The sequence below is a fragment of the Ahaetulla prasina genome, chromosome 1 (genome assembly GCF_028640845.1).
Source record: "Ahaetulla prasina isolate Xishuangbanna chromosome 1, ASM2864084v1, whole genome shotgun sequence".
Lineage (NCBI taxonomy): Eukaryota > Metazoa > Chordata > Lepidosauria > Squamata > Colubridae > Ahaetulla > Ahaetulla prasina.
In genome coordinates, this window is record NC_080539.1 from 293549829 (window position 1) to 293575094 (window position 25266).

Genomic DNA, 25266 nt, shown 5'->3' on the forward strand with positions numbered 1-25266 from the left:
CTCCGTCCGCGTCAGTACGGACCACACAAGAAGACCCTGCCCATCACGATAGTCGAAGGGACCCTGCCAAGTCTGTTGGGACTAGACTGGTTCCGTGCATTGGGCATGGGAGTGACTGGCATCTACAAGTGACTGTAACCTAAAGACACACTCATGAGCGAGTTCGAAGATGTCTTCAAGGACTGCCTGGGCAAGTACAAGGGACCCCTATTTCCTTCAACTTAGACCCCAGGTAGCCCCATTAGGTTAAAGGCAAGGAGAGTCCTTTGCCCTTAAACCTAAGATTGACAAGGAGATAGACAAGCTCATAAATCAGGGATTCTGGTGCCAGTCGATCACGCAAAGTGGGAGACGCCAATCGTCACCCAGTGAAACCAGATGGGTCAGTTAGAATCTGCGCTGACTACAAGGCGGCGTTAAACAAAGCCTTGCAGAAAAGCGCTTACCGGTTCCGTGGTGCAACACTTGCTGCACTCGCTGGGGCAAGGGCAAGTCTTTGCAAAGTTAGACTTGGCTCAAGCCTATCAACAACTGCCCGTGACGCCAACACAGCGAAGCCCAAGCGATTGTGACTCACAGAGGTGCTTTCAAGTGTACCCGATTACAATTTGGGGTGAGTGTGGCACCTGGGGCTATTCAAAATTTAATGGGCGACTTCTGCAAGGGCTCCCAGGGTAGTCCCTATTTGATGATGTATTGATATCAGCGAAAATTTAGAAGAATTGGGGGCGTTGAGAAAAGTTCTGGGCATTTTCGGTCAGCGGTCTAAAGGTTAAAGTGAACAAATGCCAGATAGGGGTAGAATCCGTAGAGTTCTTGGGCTACAGAATAGACAAGAAGAATTCACCCACTGAAAGCAAGGTCAAGGCAATAAGAAAGGCTCCAGCGCCCAAAAACAAAACAGAGCTACAGGCATTCCTGGGGCTAGTGAATTTTTACGCGGTCTTTTTAAAAAACAAGGCAACCGTTGCTGAGCCGCTGCATAAGCTTCTGGGAAAGAATACTGTTTGGTCTTGGGGAAAGTCGGAAGCTAGGGCTTTGAGCAGTAAAAACCTACTCTCGGCGATAGCTTACTGATCCAGTATCATAGCTCATTGCCATTATTATTGGTTTGCGATGCTTCCCTTACGGGGTGGGGCTGTGCTCAGCCACAGACTTCCAAATGCACAGAAGCCCCAATAGCCTTCTACTCCAGAACGATGTCCTCGACAGAGAGGAACTATAGCCAGTTGGATAAGGAAGCGCTAGCCATTGTGTCAGGGGTAAAAAAGTTTCACGAATACGTTTTTGGTAGAGACTTTGAAATTGTTACAGACCATAGACCTCTGTTAGGGATACTGGCTGGCGACCGCAACGCCTGTGGCACTTTTCGCCACGATTGACCCGATGGACTATCTTCTTAGCCGCTTATTCCTACAAGCTGCAGCATCGACCGGAAAAGAGTTGGGGCATGCGGACGCTTAAGCAGATGCCCACTACCAGGGCGATCGAGACCCCACTCCGGGGCGCCCATCCTGCTAATTGACTCTCTGGACTCTGGCCCAGTCACGTCTAAGGAGGTGGCTCGGGCATCATACGGGACATTATTTTGAGAACTGTACTCGGTTGGGTACAAAGAGGGTGGCCGCTGCGCGGGCGGCGTTTTAAAGAATTTGTAAAAAGCGTGGGGAACTTTCGGCTCAAGGGGTGCCTGCTATGGGGGATAGAGTGGTGATCCCAGAGAAATTAAGAAAAGGGTGTTGGATCTCCTGCACGAGGTCACCCAGGGATCGTTAGGATGAAGGGTCTAGCGAGAAGCTATGTGTGGTGGCCCTTAATGGACTCAGAAATTGCTGAAAGGGTAGGAAATGCCAGGCCTGCCAGAGTCCAGACCTCTACCCCCAACGGCCCCGGTTCGGGAATGGGAAAGACCCCAAGGGCCCTGGTCGAGAATCCACATTGATTTTGCGGCCCTTCCACGGCCAAACCTTCCTGGTAGTAGTCGATGCCTACTCCAAATGGCTGGAAATCATTCTCATGAGATCCATGACAGCGAGCCGTGATCTCAGTCCTCGGCACCTATTTGCAACACATGGGTTGCCCGACACGTGGTTTCCGATAACGGCCCGCAATTCACGGCAACACAGTTTGAGGAATACTTGGCAGAAGAGGGCATCCGGCATGCCCTCTCGGCGCCTTTCCACCCTGCGACGAATGGCCTTGCAGGCGTTTCGTCCGAGCGCGAAGAGGCATTGTCAGACTCAAGCCAGGCGACTGGCAATCAAAATAGATATTTTCCTGGCCGTCCAACACGAACCCCTGTGCCACCACGGCAGAAGCCCTGCCGAATTACTAATGGGCGAAAACTCAGGTGCCCACTAGACCGTTTAAATCCCAACTATACACCAGAGGGATACAAGGGGACTCGAAAAGACAAGAGGAATGGATATAGGCGACGGTATGGGCACACAACTATGGTGAGGCCCGACCTGGGTAGCAGGAAAAATTCTAAACATAACAGGTCCCAAATCATACTTGGTAGAGTTAACGGATGGCCGGTATGGAGGCGACATATAGACCAATTGAGGAAAGCAGTTGGCGGACAACCCGAGTCAGGCGAAACAGGCCCTGACTATTCCATGTTTGAACCAACAGCTGACTCAAACCGGGAAAATCGCAGGACTTAACTGAATTCCCGGAGGTCCAGCGACGCCCACAGGTTCCTGTAGAAAACAGCAGGGACGACTCGGCAAATAATCCAGGGCCGGATGGCCTAGAGGAGGAGCCGAGAGGAGCAAACAGCCCCTCCGGCCAACTCAACCCGCTCCCAGAGACTGTACTGCGCAGGTCCGAAAGAGTCAGGAGACGCCCAGTCTATTTACGTGATTACGTTGAAAAGTAATATGTAAATATAATGTAAATATATAGGTAAAGTGTTTTCTGGGAGGGAAGGAGTGTAATGTATCTTTAAATATTTTGGCGGGAAACAAGCACGTTGCTGATTGGTTGAAGCCGCCGGTTAAACTGTATATAAGGAGAGGTTTTTCCCCAGCCCGGTTGCTGGGTTCACCATATAGTAAAGAGCTGTTGTCACTACCCTGGTCTCCTGCCTCGTTATTGCCCGAATCTAACAATTATCGTTTCTCATGATCTTGATGTTATCCCTCTGTTAATGCAGCCCAAGATTACATTGGCTTTTTTGGCAGTTGCAGCACATTTCTGACTCATACTTAAATGATGATCTCTCTCATAGTTTCTACTAATGAGCCAGGTACTACCTATATTTCATTTGGTTTTCCTGCCTAAGTGAAAGACCTTAGTTTTCTCACAACAGGACTAAATCTTGTTGGATAGGGCCCAGTTCCCAAGTCTGTGAAGATCCTTGTGAGTCTATGTTCCACAATGTTAGTAATTTCCCCCAGCTTGGTGTCACCTGCAAATTTGATAAGTTCCCCTCTATCCCTTCATCTAGATCATTTATGAATATGTTGAAGAATACTGGGCCAGAGACAGAACCTTGAGGTACATCACTGCATGCTTCTCTCCATGTAGATATAGCTCCATTAAGGACTATACACTGGGTGCGATTGGTCAGTGAATTCCTCTGGTGATAGTACTGTCTATCTCACATTTTTTCTATTTTATCAAGGTAGTGTGGTCTACTTTGTCAAATGCCTTACTGAAATCCAAATATACTATAGTCACAAAATTTTGCTGGTCCATTAATTTAGTCACTTTGTCAAAGAAGGCTTGTCTGGCATGATCTGTTTTTAACAAACCCATGCTGGCTTCTAGTAATCACCTTGCTCATTTCTAGGTGTTCACAAATCCTCTGCTCAATCATCTTTTCCAGGATATTGAGATCAATATATTTTTTAATTGCATATTTTTAATAGAGAAGTTTACACTAAAAAACAAAACAAACCTAACATTACCATACGTTAACAGCATTATGTGATCCTTTTGTTAGAACAGGTCTTTTAGTAGCCTCCTTAAAGTTGTTGGAAGAAATATCCATCTGGGTTCAGTTCCAAGTGGGGACAAAGACACTGGAAACATGGAGGCTGCTTGGAAAGATGGTTTAATGGTGGTCAGGATCACATGGCTTGAGATCCTGAACAGAAAAGGGCCTGAGATCCTGTGTGCTCCCTGGTTTTATGATTTTTCTGAGCTTTGACCTTTCTGGGGCACAGGAAGAGTATCCTGATTGGTTGTCAGACTCCCAGGGGGTGGGGGTCTTAGCTAGCCTTGCTGGCTGTCTCTCAAGCTTGCTTGAGCCTTGCCATGTGGTGAGTTTCAGTTGTATTGTGTTGCAAATCATGGGGGGATTGAGTGAGCTTAGCTGAGGCTTTTAATGGCCCATTGACAAAGGTGGGGAGAATGAGTGAGCTTAGCTGAGGCTTTTAATGGCCCATTGACAAAGGTGGGGGGGAGTCAGGAAGTTGCAGGGAGCTCCTTTGTCTTTAAAATATGTTTCTCCATTTCTCATCCAGGAAGGTATAATATTCTGCTTTTTAAAATATTTCCTAGAATATTTCATTCTTCTAGGAGGGGGGTGGGTGCTAAATTCCTACAAAGTGACAAATGTTCTTAAAATTTGTACCTAATATATATTGTACCTAATATATTTGCATCAGGCAGGATGGTCAAAATCAAACAATCATGTATAGTCTCATATTCTTGGTTATGGTAACTATTTTGCCCAAATTGCACCTGGATACAATGAAGATGTCCCAATAGATTGCCAGCAAGTCATTGATCTATGATTTCAGTGGAAGAAAGTTTTGCTGCTTAATAAATCTCTGCTGACAATTATATGGGTGTGGAAGTTTGTCCCATGCATCAATACAATATAAAAATTGGATTTGCTTTTTGTTTGTTTCTTTTACCTCTACTTGATTGGAATCACACTATTTTTTCCCCTATTGCTGCTCTAACTCGTTGTTATTTCATTATCCTGAACGTCTTGGAGGAGGAGGAATGCATTCTACTTGCCAGCCAGAAGTTACAGGAATTTACTTCTCTAGGAAAAGAGATTGCTGATAAACTATTCTGTCAACTATCCAGCTAATTTTCTAATCACTGTCATTATTACCAAAATCTTAAGTAAAATCATCCATGAATTCAAATGCTTTGTGCATTGACAATACAATGAACAAAAAACCTTCCTAGTCTAACTCTAGCTTCTAAAAAGAAAAAAAAACAATTGTTAATCAGTATTACAGAGTTTTACTTCTTTATTTTTGTTGAGCCTTCTGAAATGGCTATTAACTCTATTACCCTTCTTTGTAAAATATGTGGAGCAAATCTAAACGTTCTACTAGTCAAAAGGAATGGAATATATTTCTGGCATTACAGTTCCAGCATTGGGCTTTGTTTTAGATCGAATCTCATAAAAATCACACATACAGTCCTCCAACTTTTCCATTGGGATCCTGCCTGTCAAAACAAAGGTTTCACTTTATATTCAAATAGCTCTTTTGTTTAGAATTGGTCAAAGGAAGCCAACTGGGACTCTTACCAACTGTAATATTAGTTTCAAAGTCTGCACTTAGGAAAGAGACAAACATCAATAAAATATCTGGGTGGCTGCCTCCACAGGATGGGAGTCCAGGCTCCGTAAATTATGCAAAAGAAGGAAAGGAAAACACAATGCTTGAATGTGTGTATGGGCCACCTCCTAACCCCAAGGTGCCCGATGGAGCTGGCTTATTTCCCTAGACGATATTCTTGTCCAGTCTGACTAATAAGCATTTCCGTTTAGAGTGATAGAGCTTCTCTTGTTGAAGTTGTTTAAGATATTGCTTTCATATGTTCTCAGCAAATCCTATGAGGTCCACGGAAGGGGCCATTAACTTTAGTAATAATGTGTTTGAGGCAAACAATATAAAAAATAAAACTGACACCCACCCACCCCAGGGTGATTCAAGGAAAAAACAACACCCAAGAGCAAATTACACTAGAGCCAACTTGTTAATTCTGAACAATTGGTGTACATTCTCTTTATTACTGTGGATATAGAAATATATTGCCAGGCTTGTTAAAATGTGTTATATTTTCATTGGATGAAGAGAGGTCTTAGCACTTAGCTAGCCTTGGCTGATCCGGAAAAAAGCTAAGTAAAAAAGAGAGTGATTAATACTTGCATGAGAAATCATAAGACTGTAAAGTAGAAAGCACAACAACAACAACAAAACCCCCAACCAACTAACACCCAACAACCCTACATCTGAGAAGAAAGCCATGGCAAACCATCTTTATTATTTCCAAAATACCTACATGAACATGTCCATGTGGTTACCATACCAGAAGTCAATCCACAATTCATGGGTGACATTCTTTATCAATCCAGAAGAATTAATAACATATTTCAAATGCCAGCACTGCTGTTTCATATTTTACCTGGGTATTTACAATGGACCTCATAACTGTAGAAGGAATTATATGGCAATAAAAAAATCAATAGTTATTTGGGCAGATCAATCATAAATACTTTACTTCTAGCTTTGTTTCTATAAGCAATATTGAAGAAAGTCCACTCCCAACAGTGGAATTTCCTCTTGCTTTGCCCCTACTTGCAATACTATCCTCCACTTTGCTTGGCTGTGCTTCCAGTTCTTATAAAGATGTTAGAAAGGCACATAAAAGAGCCACGGAAGAAAAACTTGGTGAGTTCTGCTGAATAAAATGCCTGTGCTCCAAACAGTATGATTTTGAAAAATTGTATGAAATTGTCAGCTGTTTCCAAAATTTGTCTATTCTGCTTTATTGATTATACTCTTAATGTTGTGTTCTGGCTTATGTTCATAATTACACAATTATGTACATAATTATAGAGATTAAGGTAAAAAAAGGGGGGAGAGGATGCCTCATACATTTAAAATAAACTATGTTTTGGATGCTGTATAGTGAAAATTTAAATAAATTTTAAAAATGAAATTAAGGTCACATCCAACAAAGAGTAGAAAATTTCATGAAATATGAGAAACCGTCCCAAGATTAGGCCATCGCATTCAGTACTGAGTTACTACTGAATCTCCAAGGTAGGAATCCACCTGGAGATGCCAGCGCCTGAAATTGTGAAATGGTGTTGTAATAAGGGATGCGTTATGTGAAAAGGCCGTAAATGTGAAGGAAATTCTAAGGGCCACTGTCATGTCACTTTTTCCCTTCACCTAGCTTTGAATTCAGGGATGCATCTCCATTGGATGGATCATCTAACCATGTAGGCTTAATCCATCACATGGTGATAGCTGTGTTATAAATCTTGCTTTCAAGTCCTATTACCATGAGTAGAATTGCAGCCCTGCTTTGAAGTTCTGGCATGGATTCATTCATTCCCTCTTCTGTGCTTGATTTTTGTTGCTGCAGCTGACCAGAGAGTTTTTTACCAAGGAACTGAAAAAGCATTATCAGGGGAACAATGAATCAGACGTCTTTTCTTCCACCTGGAACTCAGTCATGATCACAGTAAGTACTTGATTGTTCAATGCATCCTGATATGGGTTTTTTAAAATCTTAATTACCAAGCGGAGTCAGGGCTGGCTCATGCTTGCTTGGTGCCAGGAAATAGTCTAGTCTGTAATATATATATATATGTTTTCTGAGGTTTTCGCGGGTGTTTGTATGTAGGTCTTTGGTTATTCGGGTGTTCTCCCGTGTAAAATTGGAAGTGTCTTGGCGACGTTTCGACGAAGTCTCATTCGTCATCTTCAGGCTTCAGCTTCGTGCTTCTACTCGAAGCACGAAGCTGAAGCCTGAAGATGACGAATGAGACTTCGTCGAAACGTCGCCAAGACACTTCCAATTTTACGCGGAAGAAAACCCGAATAACCAAAGACCTACATATATATATCTGTGTGTGTGTGTGTGTGTGTGTGTGTGTGTGTTTTTTTTCGTAAGTTTTCAGGGGTATAAGTATGTAGGTCTTGGCATTTTTGGGTCTTTTCCTGTGTAAGGTTGAGAGTATCTTGGCGATGTTTCGATGAGGTCTCACTCATCATCTTCAGGCTGGTGTCTTCAGCTTTGTGCTTCTCGAGCTCCAGCCTGAAGATGATGAGTGAGACCTCGTCGAAACGTCGCCAAGATACTCTCAACCTTACACAGGAAAAGACCCGAAAATGCCAAGACAACAGACATGAGATTACTAGGAGCTGAACTTGACTCAAAGGTAAACAAAATTGACACTCATTTTATATAAAACAGTGGCTGGTAGTTGCACAAAAGAATGAAAACACAATTAATTTTGATAGAATAGGAAAGAAAAGCAAAAGAGGGTGGGGAAGTAGAAGGGTCACCATCCTAAAGTATAAATGCTTCTATTCAGGTTCAATAGGATTTTCACTCTGGGAATGTATTTAAGATTATAGGGCCGTGGTGGCGCAGTGATTTGAATGCAATATTGCAGGCTAACTCTGCCAACTGCCAGCAGTTTGATTCTCATTGGCACAAGGTTGATTCAGCCTTCCATCCTTCTGAGGTTGGTAAAATGAGGACCCAGATTGTTGGGGGCAATATGCTGATTCTGTAAACTGCTTAGAGAGGTTAAAGCACAGTGTAAAGCACTGTGAAGCGGTATATAAGTCTTAAGTGTTATTGCTATTACAGCACCAGAACACATTTTTTCATCTCTATATTTAGAAATAATTTCTATTAAGTGGTGAGACTTTCTTCCAAGTAGGTATGAGTAGCCCAAAGAGAAGCCTAATGTGGCCAAGTGCTCTAACCAAAAGAGATAGGCAGAAAAGATGAGCTGGTGACAATTGCAAATTTCTACCCTTTTCTTGACACCATTTATAGGACTGGCATTCAAACAACCAGCTTGTTGTTTTTATGCATTGGCTGGGCTGCATTCCTCTAGGTTGGGGATCTGCAAGGTATGAGTTTGAAGCATCTCCTGCTTCTTAATGATAGAAGCCTTTTTCAACAGAAGTAAAGCAAAAATTGTAAGCAAGTCTGCCAGATATTGAAGGAATGAAATAAATCTCCGTGGGATATACTAGCAATAGCAGTTTTTCCCAAGTAGCTTTCCTAGTGCCCATTTTGTTTTCTGTTCATTACAAAACAAAACCCAACAAAATTAATTGTGCCAGGCTCTTAAATTCTGATATTTAAGTTGTTCTATATGCTCCTGATTTAGTTAATTTTCAGTCAGATATCACCATTAAGGAACTTGTGCCTTATTTTATGGAAATGATCTCATTTGGCACTACCAGAGGATCAAAGGCAGCAATTTGAAAATGTTCTCATTAAGTTCTAATGAAGGTTGTTATTGCTGTTGCTTTAATTGTGTCACTCCTCTGGGAAATTGCTGGGTCTTAACATATGCAAGTCCATATGTAATGCTATGCTGGAATTTTTATATTACATTTTCTCGAACTAGCACAGAAACCTTGATTCCTGGATGGGTTTGTATAATGACAAAAATAAACAAACCATATTACAACTAGTGCGAAAGAGGTTATGATATTGAAAATATAATTTTTGATATTATAGCATTAGACAATCTGAACACTTGTTTATTTTACACAATAGTTTTCTATTTCATAAACACAGAAAACAACAGGCAGTTCTATAGGAAGCTAATCCAAAGTCTCAGGCTTTTCACACTCTCTTGATTTGTTTATTTATAACTGAGGATTTCAACATACGTTGAAGCCAGGGTCAATTTCAATTTTATTAATTTCAATTTTATTATTACAGTCTTAGACCAGAAACAAATAAAAGCACTCAGTATATATATACTTAAGACTTCTAGTTGAAAATAATAAATGACAGCTAAATCTATAATAAAAGCCAGTGTCCATTTTACATGGTCTGATTATACAATTATTGCAATCCCTAAACTGTGTGGTCCGTTGTGGGTACAACACTAAAAGGGGAATGGCTAAGCAGTGCAACGGTTAGCCACAGTTGTTATGTACATCGCTATGGTGAAGAAGACATGTATTTGCAATGAATCCCCAGTGCTGCTGCACAGAATCTGGTCACCTGCGCTGTAGTTTTCACCTGTTCATCCTTAAGCAGCCACTGAAGATAGGTAGTATCAGCGTGGTCTGGATACCTTGCAGTTATTGGCAGAATGTTTTTTTCTAATCTCCATTAAAAGGAACATCTAAGGAGCATATCTCCCACAGTCTCCACATCTCCTGAGCCGCATGGACAAGCCAGGGTCATATCCATGATGACTAGAAACATACCTGATTGATTGATTGATTTGTTTGTTTGTTTGTTTGTTTAATTATTTATTTATTTTAAAGAATATTGCAATGTTTAGGAAGGAATAGAATTTTACATCCAGTATCAAATTACATCCTAAGTTAATACATTCAGAAATCCTATTTGGGTGGCTGCTTATTATATGTCTTCAGATTTCCTAGAAAGCAATCTAATTCTGCCACAAATATTAACCCTTTGGTCACCTTTCACACATGCTAGTTTGGGTGCTGTGGTGTCAATGGTCCAGAAGATTTCGAGGCAACCTCTCTTTCCATTCTTCTGGATTCCTATCCTGCTGTTCCTGAAGCTTGCTGTAAACGGGAGCTCCAGTCTCGCGATGCAGCATTCATCAATAAAAAAGAATGTTTGAAAGGAAGGGAAGTCTATCAGAACCAACAGGTAAAGAGACAATCAAAATATTTATAAAGTATGGTGCAAAAAGTTCCTGCCTTGATAGGATTCTTACCTGAATGATTGAAGACGGTATCCTTTCTTTGAGTAAACTTCCTTTTTTTGTACAAGATAGAATAAGATAATAAAAAAAGAAGAAATGATATGAAAAGAAACCAGGATTGGCTCTTTTAGCTTTTGCTAAATTCAAGTCCTTAGGAATCAGAATAGAGCTGGAAGGGACCTTGGAAGTCTTCTAATCCAGGCCCTTGTTCAAGCAGGAGATCCTATGGTATTTCAGTCAAGCAACTGTCCAGTCTCTTCTTAAAAACCTCCAGTGATGAAGGACCCACAACTTCTGAAGGCAAGCTGTTCCACTGGTTAATTGTTCTCACTGTTAGGAAGTTTCTCCTCAATTCCAGGTTGCTTCTCTCTTTGATCAATGTTCCAGGTGTGGTCTTACCAAAACTTTATAAAGTGGTACTAATATTTAATAATTGTAGAACAAAGCTCTTACAACATTTACATTTTCAAGAAACATTATCTAGTATGAACATATTTATTTATTTATTCCATTTTTATAGCCCCCCAATCAGTCAATGACTTTGAGTGGCTTACAATCTAGCAGAACAAATATATATTTGTTCTGCTAGATTGAGTTGGACGAGTAGAGACTATTGGAAAAAGGTGATCCCTCAGATAACCTGTCTCAGGATATGTAGGGCTTTAAAGATGGTAAGCAGCATCTTGAACTGCATCTGGAAACACACCAGTAATCAATGCAGCTCACACAGAAGTGATGTTATGGGTGCTGCATATCTAGCACCATTTACTACTATTCATGTAAGCCACATTGATGTTTCCAAATGCTCTTTAGGGGCAGCCCCATGTAGAGCATGTTGCAGTGGTCTAAATTCTGCAAATTGTTAACTACCGTATTTTTCAGAGTATAAGACTCACTTCCCCCCACCCCAAAAAAGGCTGAAAATTTTGGGTGCGTCTTATACTCTGAATGTAGCTTTTTTGAAGCTTTTTTTTCATCCCTAATGAGGCGCTAGCGAGTGAAACAGTCTCCTGCTTTGCCTGCTTTTCTCATTGCTGCTCCTTCTCAGCTGTGCTTTAGAAGCTATTTTTTATCCCCAAGCAGGGGATAAAAAGTGTGCACACGCTCAAAACCAGCAAACTAATGTGCTGAAGCTGACCAGACTAAGGAACACTAGCCAGATGAATACCTGGTAGGCAGATTTTTTCCTCCCTATTTTCCTCCCCAAAAACTAAGCTGCGCCTTATACTCTGAAAAATACGGTAATATGCAAAAAGAATGATGCATCTATAGCTGTAATGGCGAACCTATGGCACAATGTGCCACATGTGCACACGTAGCCATATCAGTGGGCATGTGAGCTCAGCTCCAGCGCGTATGCGCGTGCCAGCCAGCTAATTTTCAGGCCTTCTGGGTCCACCAGAAGTAGGGAAACAGGCTTCTCCTGCCTCCGGAAGGCCTTGGAGGGTGGGTAAGGCCTGTTTTTCTCTCTCACATGGTTCCAGAGCCTCTCTAGGAGTCTGGGGAGGGTGAAAATGGGCTTCCCCACCCCCCGGAAGTCCTCTGAAGGCCAAAAACAGCCCATTTCGGTCCCACCAGAAGTTGGCAAATGGGCCTTTTTGGCATCTGGATGACCTCTGGGGGGGGAGGCCATTTTTGCCCTTCCCAGACTCCAAGAGAGGCAAAAAAATGGGCCTTCCGGTCCCACCGTAAGTTGGCAAACAGGCCATTTTCAGCCTTTGGAGGACCTCTGGGAGGGTGAGGAAAGCCGTTTTTACCCTCCCCAGACTCCTAGAAAGGCTCAGGAGCCAGGTGAGAGAGAAAAATGGGCCTACTGGGCCATTGCATGCCAGGAGCTGTGGGAGCGGGGGGGTGGGGGTGTTGCATATGCATGTGTGGGGGTGTGGTGCATAGAATTATGGGTGTGGGCATGAGAATGCGTGACCTCCCCCCAACCCCTCCTGGCACGCGATGGCAAAAAGGTTAGCCATCTATAGCATAGCGCATGTCTGCAGAATATTGGAAAATGAACCAGTCTAGACTAGGATGAGACAACCACACTAAACAAGAACTAAATTGTCAAATAGTGCTTCCTGTATTTTCTGCCTATTCAATAGAGATGAGTAGGGATTGCCTTCCACAGAATCTAAGGAGTTGCGACTTCCCAGTTGCAACTCCCTTTTTTTCTGAAATAGTTCATCTCCTGAGACCAAATCAGCCTCCACCTTGTTGTATTTTAGGAAAGCTTACAAAAATGTGACCTTTTAGGATAGCCTAGGAAGGCAGCTGGGATTTTCTGAAAGCTCCAGTCTTGGGTTGTATATGAATATTGATTGTTCCTCACTGCCTGTGTTTTTCTTTGCAATGTTATAAAATATGATTATAATGAATAAATTTTGACTTTATAATGTTTATATTAGCTGTTTTTATTCATTGTCATACACTCCCATTTTGTAAGATGGACAGCTGCACATGTTTGTTTGATTAATGAATGAAGAATAAATAAATTATTTGTCATGTTACTTGTTTTTAATAATTCTGTTACTAATATGTATTCTTTTGTTGTAATTGATTTTTTTATTTTAATCTTCTTTTGCTGAAAGAAGAGAATGGCAGTTGCTCAGTGTCTACTTAGTCTGGAGTGTTATATAATTTAGTAATTTAGTAATTGAATGCACTCACTTTGTATAAACATTTATTTCAAGATAGATTTCTTTCTTCCTTCCCAGGGTTGTTACACTGTGATCCTGAATTCTCTTGAAACCTATGTGTATCTTGCAGGAGCTCTTGCCATTGGGGTTTTAGCCATCGAGGTACAGTGCAAATTGGGATCCTCCTGGCCACAAAAGATGCCTCCTTTTCCTTATGTTCCCACCACAGGCCTCTCATCTGAATTTTTCCTTTCTAGTCAGAAAGTTACTTGTAGGAATATATTTTAAAAAATGATTTAGAGCAGTATTTCTCAAACTTGGTAATTGTAAAATGTGTAGAGTTCAACTCCCAGAATCCTCGTGGCTGAGGAATCATTAGACAATTGTCAAGTTTGAGGAAAAACTAATTCAGTGGAAGTACCTTATGCTTTATGTGAACACAGCACTTTACTGGCATCCCTTAAAGAAATCAACTGATTAAAGTTAGGTATAATGCTCAAAACAGCTGCACCCCTCTTCATATTAGTTTGGAAGCTGGTTTGGAAGCCTGAAATTTGAATAGACACTGAAAATCCTATATAATCCTAGTTGCTAACTTGAACTGTTTCCAGCATAGGAAACAACTGTCCTATACTGCCCTCTCGTGTTAGAATAAAACAGAATAAAATTCTTTATTCAAGTGTGATTGGACACAGAAGGAATTTGTCTTAGGTGTATATGCTGTCAGTATATAAGGAGAATAAAACACATTCATCAAGAATAAAAAGTTACAACACTTAGTGATAGTCAAGTTTGCTATCAAATCATACTAGGAAACAAATAAAAACAATATAATTGAAAGATACAAGCAACATGGTTATAGTAATAAGTGGGAAGAGATAGATACTAGTAAGGAAGAGAAGAATAATAGTAATACAGTCTTAGTAAATTATTTGATAGTGTTGTGGGAATTAGTTGTTAAGCAGAGTGATGGCATTCAGGAAAAAATTGTCCTTGTGTCTAGTTGCTTTGGTGTGCAGTACCCTATAGCGTCTTTTTGAGGGTAGAAGTTGAAACAATTTATATCCAGGATGTGAGGGGTCTGTAAATATTTTCACAGCCCTCTTTTTTGATTCCTGCATTGATCCTCAATGGAAGGCAAGTTGGTAGCAACTGTTTTTTTTCTGCAGTTCTAATTATCTGTTGAAGTCTGTGTTTGTCTTGTTTGGCTGCAGACCCAAACCAGACAATTACGGAGGTGCCGATGACAGATTCAATAATTGGTCTGTAGAACTGAATAAGCAGCTCTTTGGGCAGTTTGAGTTTGAGGCCTAGCATACTCACTCATTCCAAATGCATATGTTTGAGATGAGGTCAGATTTACTTAATAAAAATGTATGGTAACAAAGCAGTTATTTCCTTTTCTAATTTAGCATTCATTGGAAAATTATTCTTGCATTCACTTATAGGTCAGTTTAGTAGGGTTTTTTTAGGTTTTTGTGCAATTATTGAGATTTGATGGGGTTGCTTAACTCTCCACATATTGCAGGAATGAACCATCTTGGCTTAGGGGGACCTAAGCCCCCCTCAGCAGTTGATGATTCTATCGTTAAATGTATGTCACAGCATTAGTTCATCCGTTAGATTATTTGAACCAAAGAAAAGGAGATGGAAGAAACTATTGGAATTAGTCAACTAAAAAAGTCCTCTTAAAGAACAGAAGCTTTAATTTGATCATTGCCTCACAGGGAAGCCATAGAAACAATTAAGGAAAGGAGTGATATTACTTCAGCAGAATTAAGTTGTTATTCAGTGATTTTTTTCAGCAGACAAATTTTGAAGCAAATTTGTCCAACTGGCCCCAAAATTCTTGGGGACTAAGGAAGAATAGAATTCCCCACCCTTTTTTTAAAAGAAAGCATACAAACTGGAGAAAAGTATTAATGATTTCCATACAAAAGTTTTCTTTTGGATAAACCTGATAAGTCTTTGATTGAATCCTAGACCTAGTCTTCCAATGGTTCTCTCTTTTTTTCTTTAGCTAAGTATAGCTAAACCTTTCTGTTATAATTAGATTCAGGGGGCATCTATTTTGCCATATTAGATATAAATGTAGTCTCTGACATAGCATATAGATACATACTGCCTAATATCCTCCTAATACTTTAGATTTTCATAGAGATAAGCAGACAGACAGGTCTGTAAATATCCACACATATATCCACATTCATACACACTTTATGTTCATATTTTATATGGCAATAATAATAATAATAATAATAATAATAATAATAATAATAATAATAATAATAATAATAATAATAATAATAATAATAATAATTTAATTTGTATACTGCCCTTCTCCCGAAGGACTCAGGGCGGTTTACAGCCAGAATAAAAATACAGCAATACATACAATATTAAAAACAAACATTAAAAAACTTATTCAATTTGGCCTAGTATTAAAATACAAGTAACACTAAAATTAATAAAAAATTAAATCCCCATAAAATCAGCTAAAAATTGAAATTAAAATTCAAGCTAGTCCAGCAAGACGAAACAAATAAGTCTTAAGTTCACGGCGAAAGGTCCGAAGGTCAGGTATTTGTCGAAGTCCAGGGGGAAGCTCGTTCCACAGGGTAGGAGCCCCCACAGAGAAGGCTCTTCCCCTGGGGGCCGCCAGTCGACATTGTTTGGCTGACGGCACCCTAAGGAGTCCCTCTCTGTGAGAACGCACAGGTCGCTGGGAGATACAAGATGGCAGTAGGCGGTCCCGTAAATATCCCGGTCCTAAGCCATGGAGCGCTTTAAAGGTGGTAACCAGTACCTTGAAGCGCACCCGGAAGACAACAGGCAGCCAGTGCAGTCTGCGCAGGATGGGTGTTACATGGGAGCTCCGAACCGCTCCCTCTATCACCCGCGCAGCTGCATTCTGAACTAACTGGAGCCTCCAGTTTACTTTTAAACTCCTTTTAAATTTACAATTTTATATCCTTTATGCTTTCTATGTCTACTTTATATGGCCCTTACATTCAAATTTTTACCTATTACATTTTAAAGTTTCTTCATGATGACCATTTGTATAACCTTGCCCCCTCCCCTTTGAAGATCTATGATTGTAATAAAATGGATTTGGTTTGATCTGTAATAACCAGGACCCTCTTTTGCTATATGTCTTTTACAGCTGTTTGCTATGATCTTTGCTATGTGCCTCTTTCGGGGAATCCAGTAGGAAGTGTTTCATGAGCCACAAATGGTTTTTCAAGGACTTGCTTTGAAGAAGGAAAAGGAAGAAGATAAACTTTATTTTTCGGTTAGCAAACTAGAAAAAAGAGGGAAAGGACTGTAATATATTAATGATCAAAAGGATTGTACTTCAGGGGCTGGAACTTTGAGGTGCTGTCTAGTTCCTTGCCATCTTCAAGAGGAGCCATTCATCTGAAGCCACTCAAATGGATTGCACTAAAAGCCTGCAAGACAGGACGGGAAATGAACTCTAATAATATCCAGGATGTTGTCTGGAACACACATCTCTCATACAATAATGATCCATTGATTGAGGAAGATAAAGAAGACTACCTACTTTAAACAAGATCTTCATTTAAAATCGTCTAAAGCATTGAGATGTATACAGATTACTTCAGTTTTAAGCTAAGGGGGGGGGAATGCATTGGGGTTTGACTTGCAAGTGTTCTACCAAGATAGATAGTTTTCCATCTCATGTGTGATCCAGAAGATACAAGCATTCAGGAATGCTTGGAATGGAGAATGCCTTCTCCAAGAATCTTGAGGATGGGGTTGTGTGTATCAGATGTAATGATGAAAAGTAGGGTAAGCTGAAATCAATGCATACCATTTTAGTGCATACCATTTATCGCATTGAAATTTCTGATCAGTGTTATGTGAGAACAAAGACTAAAGCAGCTCAGCTGCTGGTTCCCTCACCTTAAAGAAAAAAAGTATGTTCTTGTCTAGAATTGTTGGTGCTGCCTCCCCTAAGGAGATGTATCTGTTTTGGGTTTTTTAGGCTTTTGAATGTCTTGTCACCATCATGCTCTGTGAAAAATACATTGCCAAGTTTGGCCTTCATATAGCAATTGATTTAGCTTGGTGTCTTGTCTCCATGTGCCTTTCAACTGTGTTAAAAATAATCCCCAACAAGCACGGAAAGCAATGAGGCATTTTTGCATTTGCCTTTTGCAAAATTTAATTTGTAAGTTTTGTGGTGTTGCTTCTGACCTAGGCATTCTTTGCTTAAAAAAACCCAATATGCTCTGATTTATTTTTTTTTCTTTTCATTTTTAACTGTTGCCAAGTTTTAGCTTCAGTAGTCTATTATCCACTCAGCAAACACAGTCAATAAGCCCAAGAGGCAGAACTGAAGTTCCAAGACATACATGTAGCAATGTGTAAAACATTTGAAGTACAAAGAATTTTGAGCTTGAAACTTTCCATTTCAAGTAGTAAATAGTTCCTAAAAGTTTGAAATGTTTTTCCCTGACCATTCCAGAAGAGTCAAACTGCCCCAAAACACTTGCTTCAAACTGGGAATATTTTGTTCAGCCTTAAAGCCAAACCCTTCTTGTTTAAGATCCTGATGAATATGTAAATTAGAGTGAAATTGCATTATTTACTGAATGTTGGACAAAGATGTAAACTGGCAAAATAATATGATGTGACACTTTTGAAAAAGATGGTAACCTACTACTAAAAATATGAATAGGATTTGGTGACATAGGATGCCAAAGATGAGATGTTGAGAATCCCTGTTGAAAGCAACAATAATAAGGTGTTCATCTAGAAGTAATAATCTCCACAAGTATAGCTTGGGGGAAAAAATTCAGCAAGTATTATTGGATATGAGATGAAAACATGCTAGAACAATCATAGTTGTCTTGACTGTTTGGTTAATTAACATATGATAAGTTAAATCTCAGTGTAGTTTTTGACAATCTATCAAACATGGTTTCAGTGTTACTTTGTTAAGTTCTGTGCATTTAGAATTCATGATGGCTTCCAAACATGAGCAAACCAGGTTTGCAGGATTTGAAGAACTGTGTTAGTTGGTCCCATCTAGAGATAATACATGAAAGGCATTTTGTTAGTGGGGGGAACAGAATTCTGTTTGAACAGGGATGCTAGGCAAAGAGACATAACAAGGGTGGGGGGTGAAGGTGACCTGTGATTTGGTAACCTATTATTGGCTGCTGTGATGGAACAGATCCAGCCAATGAGCTGCAGCTGATTAGTGGTTGTTTAATTCCAACTACCTAAGCCAACAGGAAGCTCTAGTTTACGTGGTGGTTTTCCAATTTCTGACTCATTCTGCTATCTCCTGTTTGCTCTCCAATTTGAACATTTTTCTGCCCTTTCCTTTCATTACTTCAGCACAGGCACTCATGATAATCCCAAAGAAAATCCTAAACAATGACACAGAGCTAGCTGTCTGGGTAGTCAAGTCTAATCTATTGTTTAGTAATGGCTTAGTCTAGCTTTTGTTTAAGCAATCCCAGTGAAAGGGAGGCCACCACTTCCTTGGCACAGAAAATTGGGAGTCAATTGTTTTACAAAATAAGGGGAATTACCTTGCTGGCTTCAAAGATACCTGCAAAAATATCTGACACTTACCGCAAAACCATACTAATGGAGAGAAAAAAATGTATTTATATAAGAGAATTATTGAAAGTAATGCTATTTTTGACCAAGTATGCAGTCAGAAAAACCTAATTAGCATTTTTGTGCTGTCAGAATTGCAAAATTCATTTTAGAATAGTCAAGGATTGGAAGACTTGATTTCCTGTTCTCTGTTTAGTTGGAGTTAGGCTGCAGCTGTTAGGTCCTAAATATCATTTGTTTGGTTTAGGCCTAGCAGATCTGATTAAACTGAGCCATTTTGGTTCATAAACCTTAGTGTATTCTGGGAAACCAGCAAAATATAGATTTGTGCTTCAACAATCCATAACTTGGCATGATACATGAACCAACCCTTCCAGCAAATTCCAAATTGCATCATCTCTCTTCCTGATCTGGAAATAGATTAAAGGGCAAATTCTGTTCCAAATGAACTTGTGCCTGAGCTGATCATCCCTTTGTCACTAATCTTTTTAGGAAGAAGGGATGACATATTACATGTTCTTCTACACAAGCTTAAGTGAAATGGATATATGTGGCTAAACCCCTGCATAGATTGTATGCTTCAAATGGAGTTTGTCCAGAAGAATTTGGGTCAGGGCTGTCTCCTTATGTTTGTGTTTGTGACTCTAGATCCACCCAAGTATTTCTCACTTTCTGTGATTGTCACTGTTGCAAGTGCCTGGGAAGCAGGTCACTTATAAAGTAAATGTTGAGATCTATTTTAAATGTTCCTTTTATTAGAAGGCTAGAGCTAATTTAACTTGTATTCCTTATTGTAATGCTTTTTATATTGAAAGGGATTTTTTGTAACATAAAAATAGGATGCTATTCTGAAGCATTTGCACAGTTTCTGTGTGCATTTCTTAAAAAACGAAAATACAAAAATAAAGACACTGTGACAACAAAGCTTTACTTTCCACAATTCCATGGCTTCTGTGTTTTTCTTTTTGAAATTGAAGTGTAATCGCCTTTTTCCTGAGGGGAAAAAAGAGGGTCAAAATCCAGACAGTAGAACTTGTTATTTTGAGTTGAAAATATAGAAAATTAGACCGTGTCCTGTTCCGGATTATGAAATCCAATATAATCACCCAGTTTTTTTGAGTTAAGATTGGGTTAGCTCTTACTTTTCAGAGCTCACACAAGATATTTTGACTTTTTGAAAGCATTTATGCATTCACCGTTAAAAGCCTGCAGGAAGTCAGTATGTATAAGGTACATTGAAGACATTTTTGAATTCACAATTGTTTTTAGATTGTCAAGTTCATTTGAATAAAGTTGGCACAGGATGGAGTTTATCTTAAAGGCTCAAAGGAGCAGGTTCTCCAACCACAATTGATTTTTTTATATATTTATGCTTAAAGTGAGCACATTAAATAAGGATCTCTTGAGATTACATCTGAATGCATCAATAAACAAAGGTTATTGTTTATTCTGTTAAAAAACATATTCTGCTAAAAAAATGGCTTCTAAATACAATAGTTTACTTAAACACAGAAACCAGTAAGGATATGAATATAGTCATATCCAGAATAACATTCTATTTCAGGGCAACTAACAGTATGTAAAATACAGAAAAGGAGTAAGAAATAGTAAGCCAAAGAAGTGAAAAGACAATAGAAACAAGAAAAGAAATATAGCCAGATTTACACTAACACTGTTCAGTATTGCTCTCTACATTTTTTACTTTGCAAACCATATTTAGTTTGCTTTGCATTTAGTTTATTTATGTTTGCACTATACCAATTCATATTTTTTCTTTTTCTCTTTAAACCTACCAGGAATTCATCAGTTTTCTCCAGACTGATGTCTTTCTTGGTCTTCCCGTTCCTTCTCCAACCTGTTTGGGGTCTTGGCCATCTGTGTACAAAAGTCTAGGCACATTTATCTCCTAAATTAACACACAGATCTAATATCGCCATATGCATTCTTTGTATATTTATGCACAATACATTAAAGAAGGGACAGCCCAGGCCTAGAACTTACCCTTTGATTAATGTTGAACCCTTCACTGGTATCTCATTGAATTTGTATACTTGCTTTTCTTGCCTCATAGAAGAGTTGTGGTGGCGCAGTGGTTAGAGCGCAGTACGGCAGGCTACTTCTGCTGATCACCTGCTGCCAGCAGTTTGGCAGATCGAATCTCACCAGGCTCAAGGTAAATTCAGTCTTCCATCCTTCTGAGGTCAGTAAAAATGAGGACCCAGATTGTTGGGGGCAATAGGCTGATTCTGTAAACCCCTTAAGAGAGGGTTGTAAAGCACTATGAAGCGGTATATAAGTCTAAGTGCTATTACTATTGCTATCATAGAGTGTTCCTCCCACTTTCAGGAAGCAATCTTCAACTCTCTTTCCATAATTAAATCTCTTCCCTGTATCAGGGAATTTGGGAATGCTTTCTATAAATCAACAATATTGCAATAAATTCATTTTTGCACGTTGATACTTTTCCCAATTAACAATAAAACAGGTCTGTTTTTTTCCCTGCATGGTATGAAGTTGTATTGCGCTTCCCAAATTTTATTCAATGTCACCTCTTCTTTCAGTCAGAATTCTGCCTCTTTTCTTGGCATACTTAAACTGATGCCCTTGGAGAGTTGTTCACATTCCTCTTCGTTATCTCTCCTTCAGTAGAGGAGAAAAATAAACATAATTCTTACAATTGCCAAGAATCGATGCAGACTCTACCCAAGGCCTAGGGCACAATCCTGCACAGTTGTGCTCCACAAGAAAATCACATCCATATTTTAGTAATTTTCTAGTTGCAGATGGAGAAGGAGATTTTTCCCACCTTAGAATAGACACACCTCAGAATAGAACAGAATATAACAAACCACAGTTGAGATTAAAGGCAGAGAAATTGCAGAAACATTTGGATAGAAATAAAACATTGTTTTGGAAGTGGGTGAGAAAAGCTAACCAAGGAAACTTCAGTAGCAGAATTAAAAACCAAAGTGGTAGAATTGTGTTTGGGAATGAAATAGGAATGAGTGAATACTGAAAGGGATTTCAGGGATTTGCATGGGACTATGCCCTGATTCAAGAGTAGGATTGAAAAACATGCTATGTTAAATGAATTTCTTACTATGCCTTTGGCCAATCAATCCCAAAATGGAGTAATATGCTTAAAATAAATAAAATTAGCTTAATGCAGGTAATGTAGATACATTCACAATGAAGAGCTATAAATATAGTATTAGTGTCCAAAAAATACTGGTAAAAAGAAAGTTCTAAACATGAGAATGTTGAAAAAAGCTATTCTTTGCAATATATTTTCTGGGCATGCATGTCATACAGTGGTGTTTTGTTTTCTCATCCTTATTTTTTGGCAAGATTCATTCCCTTTCTATACTTCCCCTTAATTTAACTTCTGAGTCACAGATAATTTTGAGCGTTTCAAACAGTTTTTACATTCTCTTTTCAATCATTATGTTTGTAATTCAGCCTGGAAATATTGATATCGTGTTTCCCCGAAAAAAAGACAGGGTCTTGTTTTCTTTTGACACCCGAAATATGGCCTTTGCCTTATTATTGGGGGGTCTGGCAGAGAGAGGCTCCCTCCCTGCGCCATCAAGAGCTGTCCCTCCTATGTGGGGGGGAGCGTGAGCTGCCTGAAAGCACCAAGCTGTGCAAGCACCTGTTCCCTCCCCTGCTTGCACGCCTCCTAGACCTCACCATGTCAATATGGGCAAAGCCGGCGAGCACCTAACCATATAGCAGGAAGCGGCCAGCTCTAAGGTTCCAACTCCATGTGGCTACCCCGGCTCCCAGAAGACTCGACAACAGGTGGCTGGCTCGACCGGCCTCTTCTCAACTTCCAGCCAGGTTTTGGAAGCCACAGAGGAAGCCATCCTCAATGCTTGGATGGCGGCAACGGTGTGGTTTCCCCATGCGGGGCTTTAACTCCCTTTGCTCTTTGCCACCTCTCTGCCCCAGCTGCCAAAAGACTTGGCAGCAGGTGGCTGGCTCAACCGGCATCTTCTCCATTTCCAGTAGCTTCCAGCCAGGGTTTGGAAGCCGCAGGGGAAGCCATCCTCAATGGTAGGTGGGCACCACGTGGCAAGAAGTGCCAGGCAGCTGCTCTCTTGAGAGCAGGGCAGGAGTTTGCAGGTGAGAGGGATGGATGGATGAACGAACGAATGGTTGGGAGGCAGGCAAGCACCAAGAACGCTGGGAGGAAAGAGAATGAGAGGCAGCTCCCGATCAGCTCAGCTGATCTGCGGGTCACAATTAAGGGGCCCAGCTGCCATTAGCTGACCGGGGAAGGGAAGGACTGCCACACCCACCCCTTCACTAGGGCTTATTTTCAGGGGAGGGCGTATATTTACACCCACCCCAAAAATCAGGCTTGGCCTTATTTTTAGGACATTTCCTATTTTCGGGGGAAACACGGCAGTATCCAATTAAATTGTTTTAATAGTTAAAATTTAAGCCATATTTAAGATCTGTCTAAATATCACCAATTTTGCGCATTCCCCCATTGTGAACTGATAGTAAAGGTAAGTAGAACCCACCCCTGTACCTAATCCTATCAGGGTCTTAGTGTTGCAGCAACAACATCCTTTCTACTTTTGCTTCAGTTCTGCTCCTCTATATGAAAAACTATAAGATGCATTCCAGAGGTGGGTTTCAGCAGGTTCTTACCAGTTCTGGAGAACCGGTAGTGAAAATTTTGAGTAGTTTAGAGAACTGGTATTGGAAATTTTGAGTAGTTCAGAGAACCGGCAAATACCACCTCTGGCTGGTCCAGAATGCGATGGGAATAGAGATTTTGCAATATCCTTCCCCTGGAGTGGGGTGGGAATGGAGATTTTACAGTCTCTTTCTCCTGCCACGCCCACCAAGCCATGCCATGCCCACCAAGACACACCCACAGAACCAGTAGTAAAAAAATTTGAAACCCACCACTAATGCATTCCTTTTGGAGACAGGTGACAAAACTTCTCCAAAATTCTGCTAGAAGGTTGTTCCTCCTTCACAACCATTTCTGGTTATTCAGCATTATGGCTAAAAATTACTATTGTCAATTAGATTTTCTCATATTAAAGACCAAAGGCAAATTAGTTCAGCAACAGATAAACTTATAACTGAATGTGATCTTCAAATAACGTTTAACCATTATGAAGTTTTCACCACTCCTTTTAAAAAATATTTTTTGCAAAGATCGGCCTATTACCCTTGGTGTCATGTTCCACTTTTTTAAAATGTCCACATACCCCAGACAGTTTTTCCTCTTTAAAGACTGCAGATGGTATTAGAAGGAGTATGCTTTATGACAAGCTGCCTGTAAGAGATATTTCAATTGTTCATAATGTTTTTTTACCAATACCAGATTTTGTTGGAGTTGGCAGGCATATGGAATTTTGTAAATAAAAAAATGAGGTTGCTGGTCTATTGCCTAATGATTACTTATGCAAAATAATTGAAAGGCTAATAAAATCTGGGGGTTTGAGATTATTTATTAGCGTCCGTTTAATAAGTGTATTTGATTTTCACACACTTGGGAAGCCGACAAGTACTTCTTTATTCAGTAATCTATGTTGAACTGCTGCTTTCCTGCAGTATGTGAAGTGCTGGTGGTCCGCATTTTTCTAGTTCAGTGGAACAGTTTATAGCTTTCAATAACATTTTCATGGAATCCCTGAGCATATCTGATTTCAGAACAGCAGGCAAGTGTTTGATCTTTAAGAAAAAACTCAGTCTATGTTGAAGCCCCTTTACTGTGACCCAGGATGAAAACCTATTACTATATATCAGACCAATGGACTTTACAATCTAGGACAGGGGCCATGATCCATACTGGGCCGTGGCCTGTAATAAACTGGGACATGCGAGAGGAGGACTGATGTACACTTGTGCACTCAGTGCAGTGTGAGCAGTGTCCCAGCACACATGCATGTCGGTCCCCTGATTGCATGGCCTGGTTCCATTCTCAGCCCCCAGCCAGGCTGCCAAGCCATAAAAGTAGGGAGCCAATTATCTAGGATGGCACGGCCTTAACTATTCCAGCCCTGAGAAACTATATGTGATGTTGTAAACCACCCAGAATCACCTGACAGTGAGATGGGTAGCATACAAATTTAATAAATAGTAGTAATATACATGAAAATCAGATTGTGGCCAATTTATATGCATCTCTCTTGGTTTCACAAATATCGGTGAAAAACCTAGAAAATCTACCGGTATGATAATAAAACATGGATAATTATATGGCAGGTTTTTTTTTTACTATGTATTACTATTTTGAAATACCTCAAAGTGAGCCTTGGTAAAGAGACAATTAATACGCTAATGAGTCATATTTACTATAGAAATATAACAGGGCAACATCTTGATTCATAAGAGCATATAATTCCTTTCCCTAAACCAAAATTT

General features: G+C 40.1%; 1 protein-coding gene across 1 annotated transcript in view; it reads left to right on the forward strand.

Moving 5' to 3' along the window:
• The window catches only part of TSPAN18 (tetraspanin 18), a 234587-nt gene extending 214392 nt beyond the window's left edge, over window positions 1–20195 (forward strand). Inside the window, exons 7-10 of the mRNA XM_058161711.1 lie at window positions 7351–7449; window positions 10417–10596; window positions 13360–13443; window positions 16445–20195. Of these exons, the coding sequence (XP_058017694.1) occupies window positions 7351–7449; window positions 10417–10596; window positions 13360–13443; window positions 16445–16492 (411 nt within the window). The 3' untranslated portion in view covers window positions 16493–20195. The remainder of the gene's footprint in view (window positions 1–7350; window positions 7450–10416; window positions 10597–13359; window positions 13444–16444) is intronic.
• Window positions 20196–25266: the final 5071 nt, after the last annotated feature.